Below are 15,377 nucleotides of genomic sequence, written 5' to 3' on the forward strand. Positions count from 1 at the left end.
TAAAAACCCTTAGGGTTACTCAGAGCCAAAGGCAATTAAAAGGAAGAGAAATATCTGACCAAGTCTCAATTCCAAGGCTGTCTGTACGGAAACAAGGGTAAGGAAGAGCCTGAAGCAACAGTGGGACACAGACCCCAGCCCCGTTCTTTCTATTGTGATTGGACAAAACACTTTCACAATGGGACAATATTTTGTCTGTAAAATGGGTTGATAAATGTGCTCGCTTTGGCAGCACATATACTAAAATGCTTTGATAAAGTCTGTGCCCTAGAAAGAAGCCTGGTGTAGGGAGGACAAGAAGACATTCTTGTCTCTTTGGGTGCAGCTTCGCCGCTACTGCCTGCGAGACCCTGCCAAATTCCTGTCCACCTCAGAGCCTCCTCTCTCCTGGAAATACTCAAAGCCAGGCTCTAGCCATCCTTGCAGTCCACAGCTTGGTCAAGGTCCATGGGCTGCGAGAGTTGAGACGGGTGTGAAGAGGAGGACGGCAGGATGAATCAGGAGGAATAAAGCCTCGAAGGAGGCTTCCAGAAAGTCCCAGCAAACAAGAAAATGCACCGGGCATGTAATCCCAGCACATGCCTGTAATCCTAGCAGCTCTGGAGCCTGAGACAGGAGGATCACAAGGTCGAGCCAGCCTCAGCAACTTAGGGAGGCCCTAAGCAACTCATGAGACACCGTCTCTAAATAAAATACAAAAAAGGGTTGGGGATGTGGTCAGTGGTTAAGTGCCCCTGGGTTCAATCCTCAGTACCAAAAAAAAAAAAAAAAAAAAAAAAAAGAAGGAAATGTGCACTCATATGTGGGTAATTTTTGAGGATTTTTTTTGTAGTTATAGATGGACAGTTTATTTTATTGGTTTATTTTTATGTGATGCTATTGATCGAACCCAGTGCCTCACACATGCTAAGCAAGTGCTCCACCACTGAGCTGCAGCCCCAGACCATATTGAGGATCTTTTATTCCCCAAACTGTTTGTGGCTCATGTCTTTTCTTAAGACAGCTGCCTCATGAGCATGGCCCTATGAGGAGGTGAGAAAAACAGCCAGGGAAAGGCCACATGGAGGCCGAGACTCATCACTGTAGAAGAAACTTCGACCCCAAAGAGAAAATGGCATAGGCCATCTCAGGTCGCTTCCACTCCAGTTCAATATGGAAAATAAATAATGAACCCTACTGTGTGCTGGACCCACTGTGCTGACTGGGGCTGAGGTGGACCTGGAGCTGGGGCTGATGAATGAACAGCCCTGTCTTCAAAGTACTCAAGGTCTCACCACTGACATGGTTTATGTCTGCTGACTACATCTCCATGTAGCTCCTTTCTCTGGCTCCCTTGCTGGCCTTGGAGCACAGGCCCAACCACAGCCTATTACTTCTTCGGTCTAGACTGGAGTAACTGAGACATGGGACTTGCTTCTACAGCCTTCCCCTCTCCCTCTTTAGCATTCCTCTTTTCTCTGTTGAGTACTGTCAAGATCCTGTCTCCCAAACCTGGCTGCCCCACGCTAACCCCGCTCATTTAACAGACACTTGGCGGAGACTAACTATATCAGGTCTGGTCTCTGCCCACAAGGGCTTCCAGGCCAGTCAGTAAGGGCCCACCGAGGCAGCCTTGACCAGCAAACACTCTTGAACACACTCAGGGCTCTCCCTGACCAGGGCCGTGTGTTCCCAGTGAGGGTGGAGGTGGTACTGTCCCTCTGGGACTGAGCTAAGATACCACTATGGAAGAACCGGCCCTAGAGGCAAGACTGAATTCTAGCATCACCTGGTACTTAACTTACATGCATACAAGGGTGTATTGCTGACCAAATTATGAGAAAAAGAAGAAAAGTAGAAATTGAAAGTGAGATTCTGCATGCTGTTCTAATCTGCATGTTGAGTCCGCTTGTGACCCACCCTACTGGTTGCTTATCAGATGGCCATCAACCTCCCCCCTTCTTTCTTGCTGGCCAAGGTCCTGTTTTGTCCCTTTGTTCATCCTCCAGGGTTCCCATGTGTTCAGAGAAAGCTGAGACCCTCCCCAACTGTGGTGCAAATCTTGATTAACTTCAAGTCAACTTTGATACTTCTGTTCCCTTTTTCCATGATTGATATAGGAATAGGTTTATGGTTTTTTCTTTTTTTCTTTTTGTTTTCGTTTTTGAGATGGGATCACTGTGTGGTGAGTTCGCCCCTGGGCTTAAGGGATCCTCCTACCTCAGTCTCCCAAGTAGCTGGGGCTACAGGGGTGTACCATGGCATCAGGTTTATGTTGCATTTTAACTAATGGAATTTGGGGGATCAGATTGAATGGGTGTTTGGCTCAAAGTGCTTTTGTGAAAGGTTTCTTTACTCTTAAAAACAGTGGCACATGTCTGTAATCCCAGTGGCTTGGGAGGCGGAGGCAGGAGGATCATGAGTTCAAAGCCAGCCTGAGCAACTCAGCAAGCAACTTAATGAGATCCTGTCTCAAATTAAAAAATAAAAAGAGCTGGGGATGTGGCTCAGTGTTTAAGTACTCTTGGGTTCAGTCTGTAGTTTAAAGATAAATAAATAAATAGCAAACAGGTAAGGGAAGAGGGAGAATCATCCCTTTTCCTGCTTCTGGACATTTTCATGATGCTTGGAACTGAGTGTACATCTTGGCATCAGAGGAAAGACAACAGAATTGCAAAGGTCAGCTGAGGTCACTGGGCACTGGTCACCTAGTTCAGTGATCTTACTGAAATCTGTGTGGGCAGAAGAGCTAGAAGAAAGTTCCCTTGTTTTTGTTTTTTGTACGAGGACTAAACTCAGGACCTTATGCATGAGCACTCTACCATTGAGCTACATCCCCAGCCCTTTTTATCTTTTTCTTTTTTTGAAACAGGATCTTACTAAGTTGCTGAGGCTGACCTGGAACTTGCAATCTTCCTGCCTCAGCCTCCCAAGCACTGGGGGTATAGGCCTGAGCCACCACACCTGGCTCCAGGTTTCCTCTTATACATTCAGGTCCAGTCACATTTTCTTTTCTTTTTGTTTTACCCTGCTTTCGCCTAGCGACAGACAATTGGAGATTTGGGGATGTCTGAGTATAACTGGTTCCATCCCAGGCAGTGCTACCCCATCCTTTTGGGCCTCGAATTCTTTATTTTTATACTAACCAGGATCAGAATGAGAATGCCCCAAGTTGATGGCCCTCCAGGCCTCCTTAGCTGCCTTGCTGTCTCTGATGTTCAGCGTGACATTCTGTCTCCTCTTGTTCAAACTCACAAAGCTATTTAGTCTAGAGGTTTTTGTGCTCAAGCCCTGTGGCCACCTGCCCCCAGCCAAATTGGTCTCACTGCAGATCCTTCTGTGTGTCCCTGCTTCTGTAGCCAGGCCCTGAGCTTAGCTTCCTCCTTCTGTTTGCACTGCACTGTCGTCTCTCACACACAGTTCCCAGCAGCCATCAATAGTAAAGGAAGGAACTGTGTAAGTTAGCAGAGCACAACCTGGGATTGCAGGCAGAGAGCTCCATGCTAGGCATCTAGACGCTTGGGCTAAAGGACTTACTCATCTAACTTGTGGCGAGGTGGGAAGATTAATAAAAAGCAACAAAATCCCAGGCTGAGGCAGGAGGATCGCGAGTTTGAAGCCAGCCTCAACAATTTAGCAAGGCCCTTAGAGACACCCTGTTTCAAAATAAAAATAAAAAATAAAAAGGGCTGCAGATGTGACTTAGTAGTTAAGCACTCCTGGGTTAAATCCCCAGCACCCCCCCAAAAAAAAAAAAAATTGCAGTAGAAGAAGTTCATGGTGATTGATTTATTTATGCCTGAGAGATCTTTATAAAACTGCTGTTGATGGAGTATTTATAAGTATACCTCAGCTTTAAGAAGTTTCTCTTACTATAGGGAAATGCAGACTGTGTTCCGGGAAGAGAATGTTCTTTCTTTCTGATGGTTTGATATGATCTTTTTAAACATAGAATTTAAGTAGTAGTAGTATTCCTGGGGGTTGTAAGAATAATATCAAGCTTGATTTCTCAAAGAAGTTATAAATAAGAATATGAGCAATGAGAGAAGGGGGAATAGAAGAAGGGGGTTGAAAGTATTTTATGTAGCAGTTGTATGTGTGTGTGTTATAATTCAAGCCTTAGGTCAAATTCTTTATTTAGGTTCTTTTCCTGATATATTTATATAATAAACAATAAAAACGCAACAGTGGTACTGGTTATGGTGGTGCACGCCTATAATCCCAGTGTCTCAGGAGGCTAAGGCAGGAGGATCTCGAGTCCAAAGCCAGCCTCAGCCAAAGCAAGGTGCTAAAGCAACTCAGTGAAACCCTGTCTCTAAATAAAATACAAAATAGGGCTGAGGATGTGGCTCAGTCGTTGAGTGTTCCTAGTACCCTAGTACCCCCCCAAAAAAAAAAACAAAAGCATCAGTGGAATGCCCACCTCTTACAATTACACATCGGGCTGTTTAGATGCTTCTGTAATAGTGAGAAATCATTGATCTTCATTGAGTGGAAATTCTTCTCAGGAACTCGAATAGGAAAGTAGATTTTGAAAGTCACTGATAGGGGCTGGGGATGTAGCTCAGTTGGTAGAGTGCCTGCCTCGAAAGCACAAGGCCCTGGGTTCAGCCCTGGGTTCGGCCCTGGGTTCGGCCCTGGGTTTGGCCCTGGGTTCAGTCCCCGGCACTGGGGGGAAAAAAAGAAAAAGAAAGTCACTGATAGGAATCACAAATAAGCAGTCTAGCCAGGCACTGTGGTGCATGCCTATATTCCCAGTGGCTCTGGAGGTTGGGGCAGGAGGATCACAAGTTCAAAGCCAGCCTCTGCAATTTAGCAAGGCCCTATCTCAAAAGTAAAAAAGGGCTGAGAATGTGGCTCAATGGTTAAGTGCCCTGGTTTAATCCCCCCCAGTACAAAACAGACAAACTGTCTAAGCTATCCTGCCCACTTTGGTGCAATGTATTTACATGCTGGTGGAGTGGAAATCACCATTTTGGAAGTGAACGTAGCATTTGCAGATGGATAAACATCCTTCTATAAAAAAGTGTCAGGCAGGTGCAGTGGTACAGGCCTGTAATCCCAGCAACTTAGACCCTGTCTCAAAATAAAAAATAAAAAAGGTCTGGGTATGTAACTCAGCGATTGAGTACCTCAGTACAAAAAAAAAAAAAAAAAAGTATCAATTGTCTTACCTCTGAGTCCTGAGGATGACAGGGTCCTCCTGCTATTCAAATAAAATTGGCCGATGGCCCTATCATGTGCAGTATGCTGGTCAAGCACCTTCTTCAAGATTCTTAGCTTCATGTCCTCCCCAGGTTCCTCATTTGCTCCTGGTGCACTTGGCCACCCTCTTCTCTGCACCCTGGGGTCAGACAACACCAACATAAGACAATGGTGCAGAGCAGATCTCCACTGGTTTGAGAGGGAGGGACGAATTACATAAAGGCACAGCTTGGTAAATAATTTTAAATTGATTTTTTGTCTTAAACATTGCTGTTCTCAAAAGCCCTTCTTATTTCTCCCTGGAAATTTCTTACTATCAACTCTTACTCCAACTTCTTTTCAGTTCTCCCCATCTTGTAACAGCACCGTCTTCCTTTCTCTGGTCTTTCTGTGATGTGGAACTGAACTTTTCATACCCAAAAGGCCCATGGAGTTGCTTTGTTCTTCAAACAGTACCCACTACCTACGAAGGAATTTCACCATTTCACCTCTAGGGTTTTTTTTGGGGGGTGGGTACTTGGGACAGAACCTAGGGGCACTTTACCCCTGAAGTACACCTCCGCCCCGTCCCTTTTATTTGTTATTTTGAGACAGGGTCTTGCTACAATGCTAAGGGTCTCACTAAGTTGCCAAGACTGATCTCAAACTTGCAATTCTCCTGCCTCAGCCTCCTGAGCCTCTGGGACTACAGGTGTGTGCCACGGTGCCTGGCTAGACTGCAGCTTTTAAAATAACATTTCTGTCCTCACAATTAATTATTAGGCTTAAGACCATTTTTAAACTACAGTGTTATGTCTGTTTTCTCCTTGCTTTTGCCATGAAGTGATAGGCTATCAAATTTGAAGTGTTTTCTTGATTGCAGGCTAAAATTTTAAGAATACTAATATGTTTATATCTCTTATCTCCCCCACCCTCTTTTCTGTGCTGGGGATTGCTGGGCAAGCTCCCTGACACCAAGCTATACCCACAGTCCTCTTATCTCATCCTTTTGACCATAAAGCTCTTAATAAAGATAGTATTGATTGTAAAAAGCATGTACTTAGCAGAGAGACAATTTTTCCCAAAGTAAAATAATGCATTTATGTGGTATTATACATTTTTATGCTACAGAGTTAAATTTGTATAGTTAAAGATAAAAGTACTTGATCCAGCCTGACACAGTGGTGGGTGCCTGTAGTTCCAGCTATTGAGAGGCTGAAGCAGGAGAATCACTTGAGCCCAGGAGTTTGAGGCCCACCTGGGCAACATAGTAAGACCCCATCTCAAAAGGAAAAGAGTACCTGATATAAAATGATTTTCATTCATAATTTTAGTTATACATCCTAATAGCTATTGTTATAATAACCCTGCTTCACAAGCCATCCCAAGACTCAGTAGTTTTTATTGTCACACATGCGCAGAGCTTGGGCTGGGGTTGAGTGACTTAGACTTGGATTGGCTCTAACCTAAAGACTGGGTCCAAGTCTTCACCCCATGATTGTCATTCCTTTGCAGGCTAGCTGGGCTTCTCATGCTAAAACTGTAGTGCCAGAGGGCAAAGCCAACCACGAGAGCCTATTTCAAATCTTTGTTAACATTAGGCCTACTTACCTCCCGTGGATCAAAGCAAACATCAGCAGGACAAGGAAGAAAATTTCTCCCATAGGGGGAGAGGAAGGGCATGAATATTTGCAGAAGGATTACACAAACTGTTACTTAAATATCATGCTGCACACCATGGTGCTCTCCTGTAATCCCAGGTACTTGGGAGGCTGAGGCAGGAGTTCAAGGCCAACTTTGGCTATTTAGTGAGATCCTGTCTCAAAATAAAAAATGAAAAGGGCTGGGGATATAGTTCAGTGTAGAGCACCCCCTGGTACTACAAAAAAATAAATAAATAAATATCATGTGGTTGTTTATCATACCCGATGTCTGTGACTCTATAGGTCAGACCTACCAACCATGGCTTAAACCAGGAGTGATACATGTCAGGGAAGTAATCTATTCATGTAGAAGCAGAGATTTCTCTCCCAGAAACTTGAGTTTAAGACAAAGCCCACAATGTCTTTGCAGGAATTTCTAAGGCATGTCACCAAACTCCTCTGACCCAATTTCTGAAACCTGATCAGAGACTATTTGCACCTTGCAATGAATTACAGTCCTAAGATCTTGACCAATTCGTTGTGTGAATAGCCAGTAAAATGAGGTTCTTAAGATCCAGAATATAAAATAAGGACATGTAACCAATGCTAATATATTAAAATTTAATTAATTTCATACTAGTTTATTTAAAGTATCATGTAAGTACAAATAATTGTTAATGTTTTACCACCTGGTTGGTCAGTTGATCCTTACTAGAAATGCTAGTATAGCAATCTTACTCACCTCTGTGTTCTTTTTTTTGTTTTGATTTGGTGCTGGGAATCGAACACGGGGCCTTGTGTGCCAAGCACGTGAACTACCCCTAGGCTACATCCCCTGCCTTCTGGTTTCTTGATTTAGCACAGTGCTGGTAAACATGTCTTGGGGCAAATCTGGTCTACTGCTTGTTTTGATAAATGAAGTTTTATTGGAATCTAGCTCTGCCTATTGGTTTATATGTTATCAATGACTGCTTTTACTCTATAAGGGAGGCTTAAGAAATGGCAACAAAAAAGACAAGACCACAAAGCCTAAATATTCACTATGTGGCAAACAGAAAAGTTTCTCAATCCTGAATTAATGTAATAAGAGACTGTTGGGATTTTGGAATTCGAGTTATACACACAAGTCTATGGGTCCAGCATATTCTTGAGTTATCCTTAGGGAAAATTATTTAAGGAAATCAGTGATGTCAATAAATATTGCATGCAATTTTGCCTAAGAAAATAATCCTTTTAATATTTCAGATTCTGAGCACTCATTTCTAAACAGTTATAGTACCAATTATAGATTTATGTGAGCTGGGAGTATAGCTCAGTGGTAGAGTGTTTGCCCGGCATGTGTGAGGTAAGGCCCTGGGTTCAATCCCAGCACTGGGGAAAAAAAAAAAAAATTGAATCTACTTGTTAAAGTAGACTCTGAGAAACACTGTGCATTTCTTTATTAGCCTTTAAGGAGATGACTTTACTTGTAATAAATTGAAGGTTTTAAAAATATATTTGTCATCACCTCAAACTTTTCACTAAGGCCATCCCAGCTCTATTTACCTTATTGCATCTGGATTAGTGTAGCTTCATTAAATTATGTGCCTAGGTATTTCAGAACACCAGCCCCTGATCTCTTCTCTGAGGTCAGATAGAACAAAACCGTGCATCTTGCCAGATATCCATTCTTGGACAACTTTAAGAAGAAAGAAACACTAGCACCTTGTGAGACTCAGAGGGAAAAGGTGTACAGCTTTAAAAGTGACAGTAAACTCTTAAAAGTGACAATAAACTGTGTGGACTTGAGAACAGGGAATTATCTGGAGTCATTTCTACTGAGTGTTGACCTAGCTGTGCATGCTTCCGGTGTTCTGGGATTCTCTTTCAGCCCCATGCGAGACCTCAGTATGAGGCCTGAATGCTGGAGGAGTTCAGTACAACCCCTTTGCCACACTGGGCTAGGAACTGAATCTGTAAGAGTCAGGATTTGAGGGGCTGGGGAGATAGCTCAGTTGGTAGAGTGCTTGCCTTGCAAGCACAAGGCCCTGGGTTCAATCCCCAGCACCACAAAAAAAGAAGCCAGGATTTGGACAATGGATTCCAAAGTTGGAGATTAGGCAAAAGCAGAAGAGGCAGGAAGCTTTCCCAGTAACCCCCAGGTAGGTAAGCAGCCATGGGTCACCATCTGTTTCCTTTCACACAGATTTGGAATCTGCCAAAGGACAGCTATGTGTCTTTCCATGTTGGCTGAATCCACTTGACTCAAATGGACTTATTTTTTCCCCAGGGATCGGATGGCAGAGTGTGCTGCTAACGGGAGATGAGACAGTCTCGTGTGCCCCAGAAACATCCAGCCCCGACATGACTCTGAAGGTAAGGGATCTTTCTCAGATGGATCCTCTAAGTGCACCCTTAGGGTGAAGGGAGCATATGCAGGCTTCTCTGGGGCAGAATGAGCCCCACCCTCCACCTGCTAGATGTGTCTTCACTGACATCTCAGTGAGGCAACCAGACACAGAATTTCCTGAAATCTGGTACTAGATTAGGAAACCACTTGAAATCAGAATCTAAGACATGATTTCCAGTGGGCCTGTTGTGGGGTCTTCAGTGAACATTTATCTATACACAGGCTATTTTCAATTGGTAACCCCTGTGGGGACAGTGAAGCAAATCTGAAAATTCTGAGCTGAGAAATCAGGCCCCACTGTGCATTGTGAAGAAAGGTCAGAGAGGCATGAAGTAGCTTTGATCTTGACTCAAGATTTCCACTGATGTCAGTGGGAAGGCAGCTCATGGCCCATTCCAGTTGAAACACTAATGTCCAAAGGTTTGCAGAATGACTCATCTGGAAATCAACTAAATTATCACTGCTCAAGTAAAATTCATGAATTTGGTAACCATTGGCTAGATTAAGGAACCCATAGTAAAAGTTATCAGAGACTCGACCACTTCCCTTCTATTACTACTGGTTTGGACACAAAGGAATGGGCTTGCTTTCTGAAATTCTGTGTTCTAGTAAACAAAGTCTGGGGGTGGGAGAACTTTCTCACATTTTTGCTTGAATGATTAGAATTTTAATATATGCCACTTCTGAATGTTTCTTTGAAAAACAAAAGGTAATGTCTCTTTTGATATTGGAATAGAACTGGATATATTTCTCTCCTAGAATTATTAGAAGTTATACAAAAGAATACACAAGATAAATTTATTCAAGATTTTTTTGTAATGTGAAGGCTGAACTAGTATTATGCATGTTAGAAAGTTCAAGGCAAAAGGTAAATGTTACTATAGTGAAATTAAATAAAAGATAGGGTAGTAGCCTGATTGATCAAAAAGCATGTAACAATCATCCAGGGCTGATAGTTCAATTGCTTGTCATTGTGTTTAGCAGAATTTGTAATTTTATAAGTTCCAATGGTATATTGGTGTTGTGTTGACTATTATGGCAAATCCTGACAAGTTTGAGTCTAGGATCATTTTGGACAGAGGCAGATGGGTGCCAAAGGTAAAACCTAATGAGATTAGATTTGCTATCTTGGAATTTGTTATCTTTTGGGAGAACTGGTTTTTCAAGATGTATTGCTGGTAGATCTGCAGATGTGATATGGGTGGACCAATAAATGATCAGAAAGATGGGAGTTAGTTTTTATAAAAGCAAATGGTACCAGGCGTGGTGAGGCACACCTGTCATCCCAGCTACTCAGGAGGCAGAGGCAGGAGAATCTCAAGTTCAAGGCCAGCCTTGGTGACTTAACTAGACCCTCAGCAACTTTGTAAGATCCTGTCTCAAAATAAAAAATAAAAGAAATGGGGATATAGCTCAAAGTTGCAGCACTTAACTAGTACATGTGAGACCCTGGGTTCCACACCCAACACTGTGAGCCCAACAAGTAACAACAATGAAACATTGATCGCACTAGAACTTGATTTATTGACACTTCTCAAGGGAAAGGAATATCTGCAGAAATTATTTTAGCTTTACTTCTTGCACATTGCTCTTCTTCTGATAGACTTTTCTATCTTACTGCTTACAATTATTTTTTTCTGAAAAAATGTGGGTTTTTTTTTGTTTTTTTCATGTTTTTAAAATCATGATCATCTAAATAAGGTGAGGTGGTGTATGCCTATAATTCCAGTGATTCTGGAAGCTGAGGCAGGAGGATCTTAAGTTTCAGGGTAGCCTGGATAACTTAGGGAGACCCTGTTATTTTTGTTTTCCTGTTTTTTGGTTTTGTTTTTTTTTTTTTTTTTTTTTTTTTTGTAATAGTGGGGATTGAACCCAGGGGTGCTTCACCACTGAGCCACATCCCCAGCCCTTTTTATTTTTTATTTTGAGACAGAGTCTCACTAAGTTGCTTAAGGTCTTGCTAAGTTGTTGAGGCTGGCCTCAAATTTGTGATCTCTCTGGGTCTGCTTCCTGAATCATTGGGATTAGAGGCCTGTGCCCCATTCCCAGCTAACCCTATCTCAAAATAAAATAAAATAAGATATTAAGAGTATTTATATTTAAAACACCTTCTAAATACATTGAAGTAGGTAGGTCACCATATGGGCCTGCTTGGCTTTGTTTTTTGAGGTGCTGGGGTCCAACGCAGGGCCTAGCAAGTGTTCTGCCCCTGAGCTACACCACCAGCTGCTTGACAGGTTTAAATTATTCAGTGTAGTGGGTTGAATTGCAAAACACCACTCCTCACCCCCCAAAAAAGATGTCCAAGTCCTAACTCCTGGTACCTATGAATGTGACCTTATTTGGAAAAACAGGCTTCACAGACATAATTAAGAATCTTGAGATGAGGTCACTCCACATTAACTGGGTAATGTTAAATCTAATGACTTGTGTCCTAATAAAAGAGAAGGAAATGGATATTCGTGGAGAAGGCCATGTAAAGAGACAGAGACAGAGATTACAATCTCTGCAGTCCAAGCCAAAAACCCAACAGAGGGCTAGGAGTGTCGCTCAGGGAGCCTGCTCCGTGTATGCAGGGCCCTGGGTTCCATCCCCAGCATCCTCCCAAAACCCAAAAATGAACAAACAAATGGAGTCACCAGTAGCCAAAGAGGCAAAGAGGGAGTCTCCAGGAGATCCTTTTGAGGGAATGCAGTCCTGCTCACACTTTGAACTGTTGACCTCCAGGACTTTGAGAAAATAAATTTCTGTTGGGTCAAGTCACCAAGTTTGTGCCACTCAGTTAGGCAGTACTAGGAGACTAATACTAGGACTTTTCCAAGAATCACGTCTATTTTTTTTTTTTTATTATCAAGTTGCTATCTATTTATTTTGAGGTGCTGGGAATGGAACCCCAGGCCTTGTGCATGCACTGTACCCCTGAGCTCCACCCCAGTCCTCACCCACTCTTTCGTTTACTAAGGCCTTGGAGGTTGATGAACCAACATTATGCAGATCCATCGCCGCTGTCTGTTTTTACCATGCTCACCCTTTACAAAGCTGTTTTTACCTGCTCTTGTTTTAGGAGAACGGGTAGTCTTTTACAGTTTGTATCACCATCACTCACTAGCAAAAAAAGGTAGTCACTTCTGTATTGTATCTTATTCTGTTTTGCTGTTTGTCCAGACACTGATAAGCTAATTAAGTAATAAATAAAAGGTTCAGATCAGTATTTCGTAAAACTCACCTGACTGAGAATCATCTACAGTGTGAAAGAGAAAGGAAAGAAAGGAAGGAAAGAAGGAAGGAATGAAGGAAGGAAGGAAGGAAAAGAGGAAGGAAGGGAGGGAGGAAGGAAGGAAGGACTTCCCAGGCTTCTTTCAATAGAAAATCTGAGCTTAAGAATTATCATCTTTTGGGGGGAAATGGGGACTGAGGATCACCCCAGGTCCTCCCTCATACTAGCAAGTGCTACTGCTGAGCTGTATCCCCAGCCCCAAGAATTAGCAATTTTGGGGGTGGGGGCAAGGGATACCTAGGATTGAATCCAGGAATGCTTCACCACTGAGCCACATCCCCAGCCCTATTTTATTCCAGAAGCTTGAGACCAGACTGGGCAACATAGCAAGACCTCATCACAAGAAAGACACAGAGAGAGAGAGACAAAGGGAAGGAAATGAAGGGGGGAGAGAGGAAGGAAAGGTGAGTTAGCATTTTTTCTAAGGCTGCAGGTGACTTTGATTGCTTCTTGAAAACCTTGCCCTAGCATCTCACTAACGCATAGTGGGCTTGTGCCCTTGAGCCTCCTGCTGACCTTGCCTCTCTAGTTGCCCAACTTGTTACCAGAGACAGGATCTTTTAAGTCCCCCACCCCAGCACCAGGATGACATACAAATTCCTGAAGCATTCCATATTTAAAAACAAAAGACAAGGGCTGGGGGTGCAGCTCAGCAGTAGGGTACTTGCCTGACCTAAGGCCCATTCAGTCCCCAGCATTGCAAAAAAGGAAGAAAGAAAAAGCATGACTTTTCACTCAGTGCTTCTTGGATCTTCCCCCTCTCCTTCCCTCTCTCCTACCCTGGTTAATTTTCTTTGGTTCAAATATTCCCTCCTCTATCAGCACTTTCTGTGCGGCATTGCTGGTTCTTCTCCTCCATAACCAGACATAAAAAGAACTATAGAAGACATTTCATAATATCCAGTCTTCCATCGGGGCAAGCATCCCCAGCGCCGAGCCAGGTCCCACACCTACGTGCGTCTATTTACTCAGTGAGCAAGTGCACACCCACCTTCACTTGGGCTGCACTGGGCCCCTCTCGGGCCTTTCTCAAACCCACTGCCTTGTTCCCACCTCAGGGTCTTCCTCTTCTGCCCCATTTCCTGGCCTCCCCTCCTTTCTGTGTTTGATTGTTCACTTAGAAGCTCTAGATTATAGCTCCTTTCTTTAAACTGTTTTGGTTTTCTTCATGACAATTTTATTGAGGCATGTAGCTTTCATACTGTGAAGTTCACCCATCCACGTGTACCATTCAATAATTTTTAGCAGATTTGCCAACCATCACCAATTTTAGAACATTTTCATCACTCTAACAAGATCCTTGGGTCCCTCTTACAGTAATTGGCCAGCCCTACCCCAGTCCCAGGCTCTGGAGTCATGCAACATGTGGTTTTTTGTGTCTGCTTAGCATGTTTTTGTTTTTTTGAGGTTTATCCAAGGCACAGCTCCTGTCACCATCCTGTTCGTTCCTGTGAATGTTGAACAATATTTCGTTTATGAGTACGCCACTATTTGGGTTTCTTTTTTTCCCTTCCTGAGTTTTTGTAATGCTGGGTATCAAACCCAGGACCTGGCACCTGACAGGCAAGTGCTTTACCACTGAGCTACATCCAGGGTTCTGGTTGTCTTTATTTTTTTGTCTACTCACAAGTTGATGGAATTTGGGCTGTTTCCGCTTTCTGTCGGTAATGCTGCTAAGAACAGTTACATGCGGCTCTTTGGATGGACATGGTCTCACTGGACTTGGGCACGTACCCAGGAAAGGAACTCCTGGGTTTTATGGTGACACTATGTTTAATGTGACAAGGCCCTGGGTTCAATACCCAGAACTGCAAAAAAAAAAGTACAGTTCTGTAACATTCCATACTTTCATATTCTGCAGCCATCATCCATCTCCAAACCTTTCATCTTGTCCAGCTGACACACTGGACCCACTGAACACTAACCTTCCATTCTCTCCTCTCTTTGACTTATGGCCACTACCTAAATATTGTTTTCTAGTAATCCTGTCTTCTCAAGGGGTCTTAATATATTGTGTAATTAGTAACAAGCCAGTAGGATGGCCAAGCCTCAGTCTTCCATTTTAATACCCAGACATGCATTTCAGAGTAGTACCACACCCCCAGCCTTTGCAGATTCATTACATGCATTTCAGAGTAGTGTTCTAGCTGGGCACGGTGGCGTACGCCTGTAATCCCAGTGGCTGGGGAGGTTGAGGCAGGAGGATTGTGAGTTCAAAGCCAGCCTCAGCAATTTAGCGAGACCCTAAGCAATTTAGGGAGAGCCTTGTCTCAAAATATAAAAAGGGCTAGGGATATGGCTCAGTGGTGAAGCTCCCCTGGGTTCAACGCCCAGTACCACAAACAAACAAACAATAACAACGAAAACCAATCCATGTTAAAGAAATACCTGTAAGGTCAAAATGTTGTGATTGGCCTGTCAATTCTCATAAAAAACACAAAGTAGCCCCCACGTGCTGTCTTTACCTTGCCCTCTTGTTCTGTGTTCACTAAGACTAAAAACTATGTTTATAAAGAGAAGCACAAAAAATTCCAGCACAGCAGAATTTTTCTGGGAAAGAAGTCTTGTGCTCCCATTTATACATGCGCTATTTCTCCCTTGTGCTTAAGCAAGAAGCAAGGTTGATACCCTTCAGGCAAGTTGGAGATTCCAGCCATAGAGTCTTTGGAAAAGGGCAGCTTTCCTAATCCAGGAAAGCCACCTTAGGAAAGGAAGTTGCTTTCTATATGTAAAACTTCTTGCTGGGAGAGAGGCTGTCCTCCGGGAAGGACAGATGTTCTCCATTACAAAAGGGGAAAGCATTTCAGCGTTTCCGGTGGTGATTAGAGGCCACAGGTTACAGCTTTCTTTGGCTTTTGCTTTAAACAGCCTTTCGACTGAGAGCCTTTTGTTGCCAGAGGTGGAG

At 43.3% G+C, this 15,377-nt stretch overlaps 1 protein-coding gene across 6 annotated transcripts in view; it reads left to right on the plus strand.

Moving 5' to 3' along the window:
• PALM2AKAP2 (PALM2 and AKAP2 fusion) overlaps positions 1-15,377 on the plus strand; it is a 339,279-nt gene that overhangs the window by 190,892 nt on the left and 133,010 nt on the right. For all 6 annotated transcript variants that reach the window (XM_079112566.1, XM_079112563.1, XM_079112565.1 and 3 more), the window contains one exon: positions 9,076-9,161. In XM_079112566.1, coding sequence (XP_078968692.1) covers positions 9,076-9,161 — 86 coding nt within the window. The remainder of the gene's footprint in view (positions 1-9,075; positions 9,162-15,377) is intronic.

The sequence above is a fragment of the Sciurus vulgaris genome (genome assembly GCF_902686455.1).
Source record: "Sciurus vulgaris genome assembly, chromosome: 15".
Classification (NCBI taxonomy): domain Eukaryota; kingdom Metazoa; phylum Chordata; class Mammalia; order Rodentia; family Sciuridae; genus Sciurus; species Sciurus vulgaris.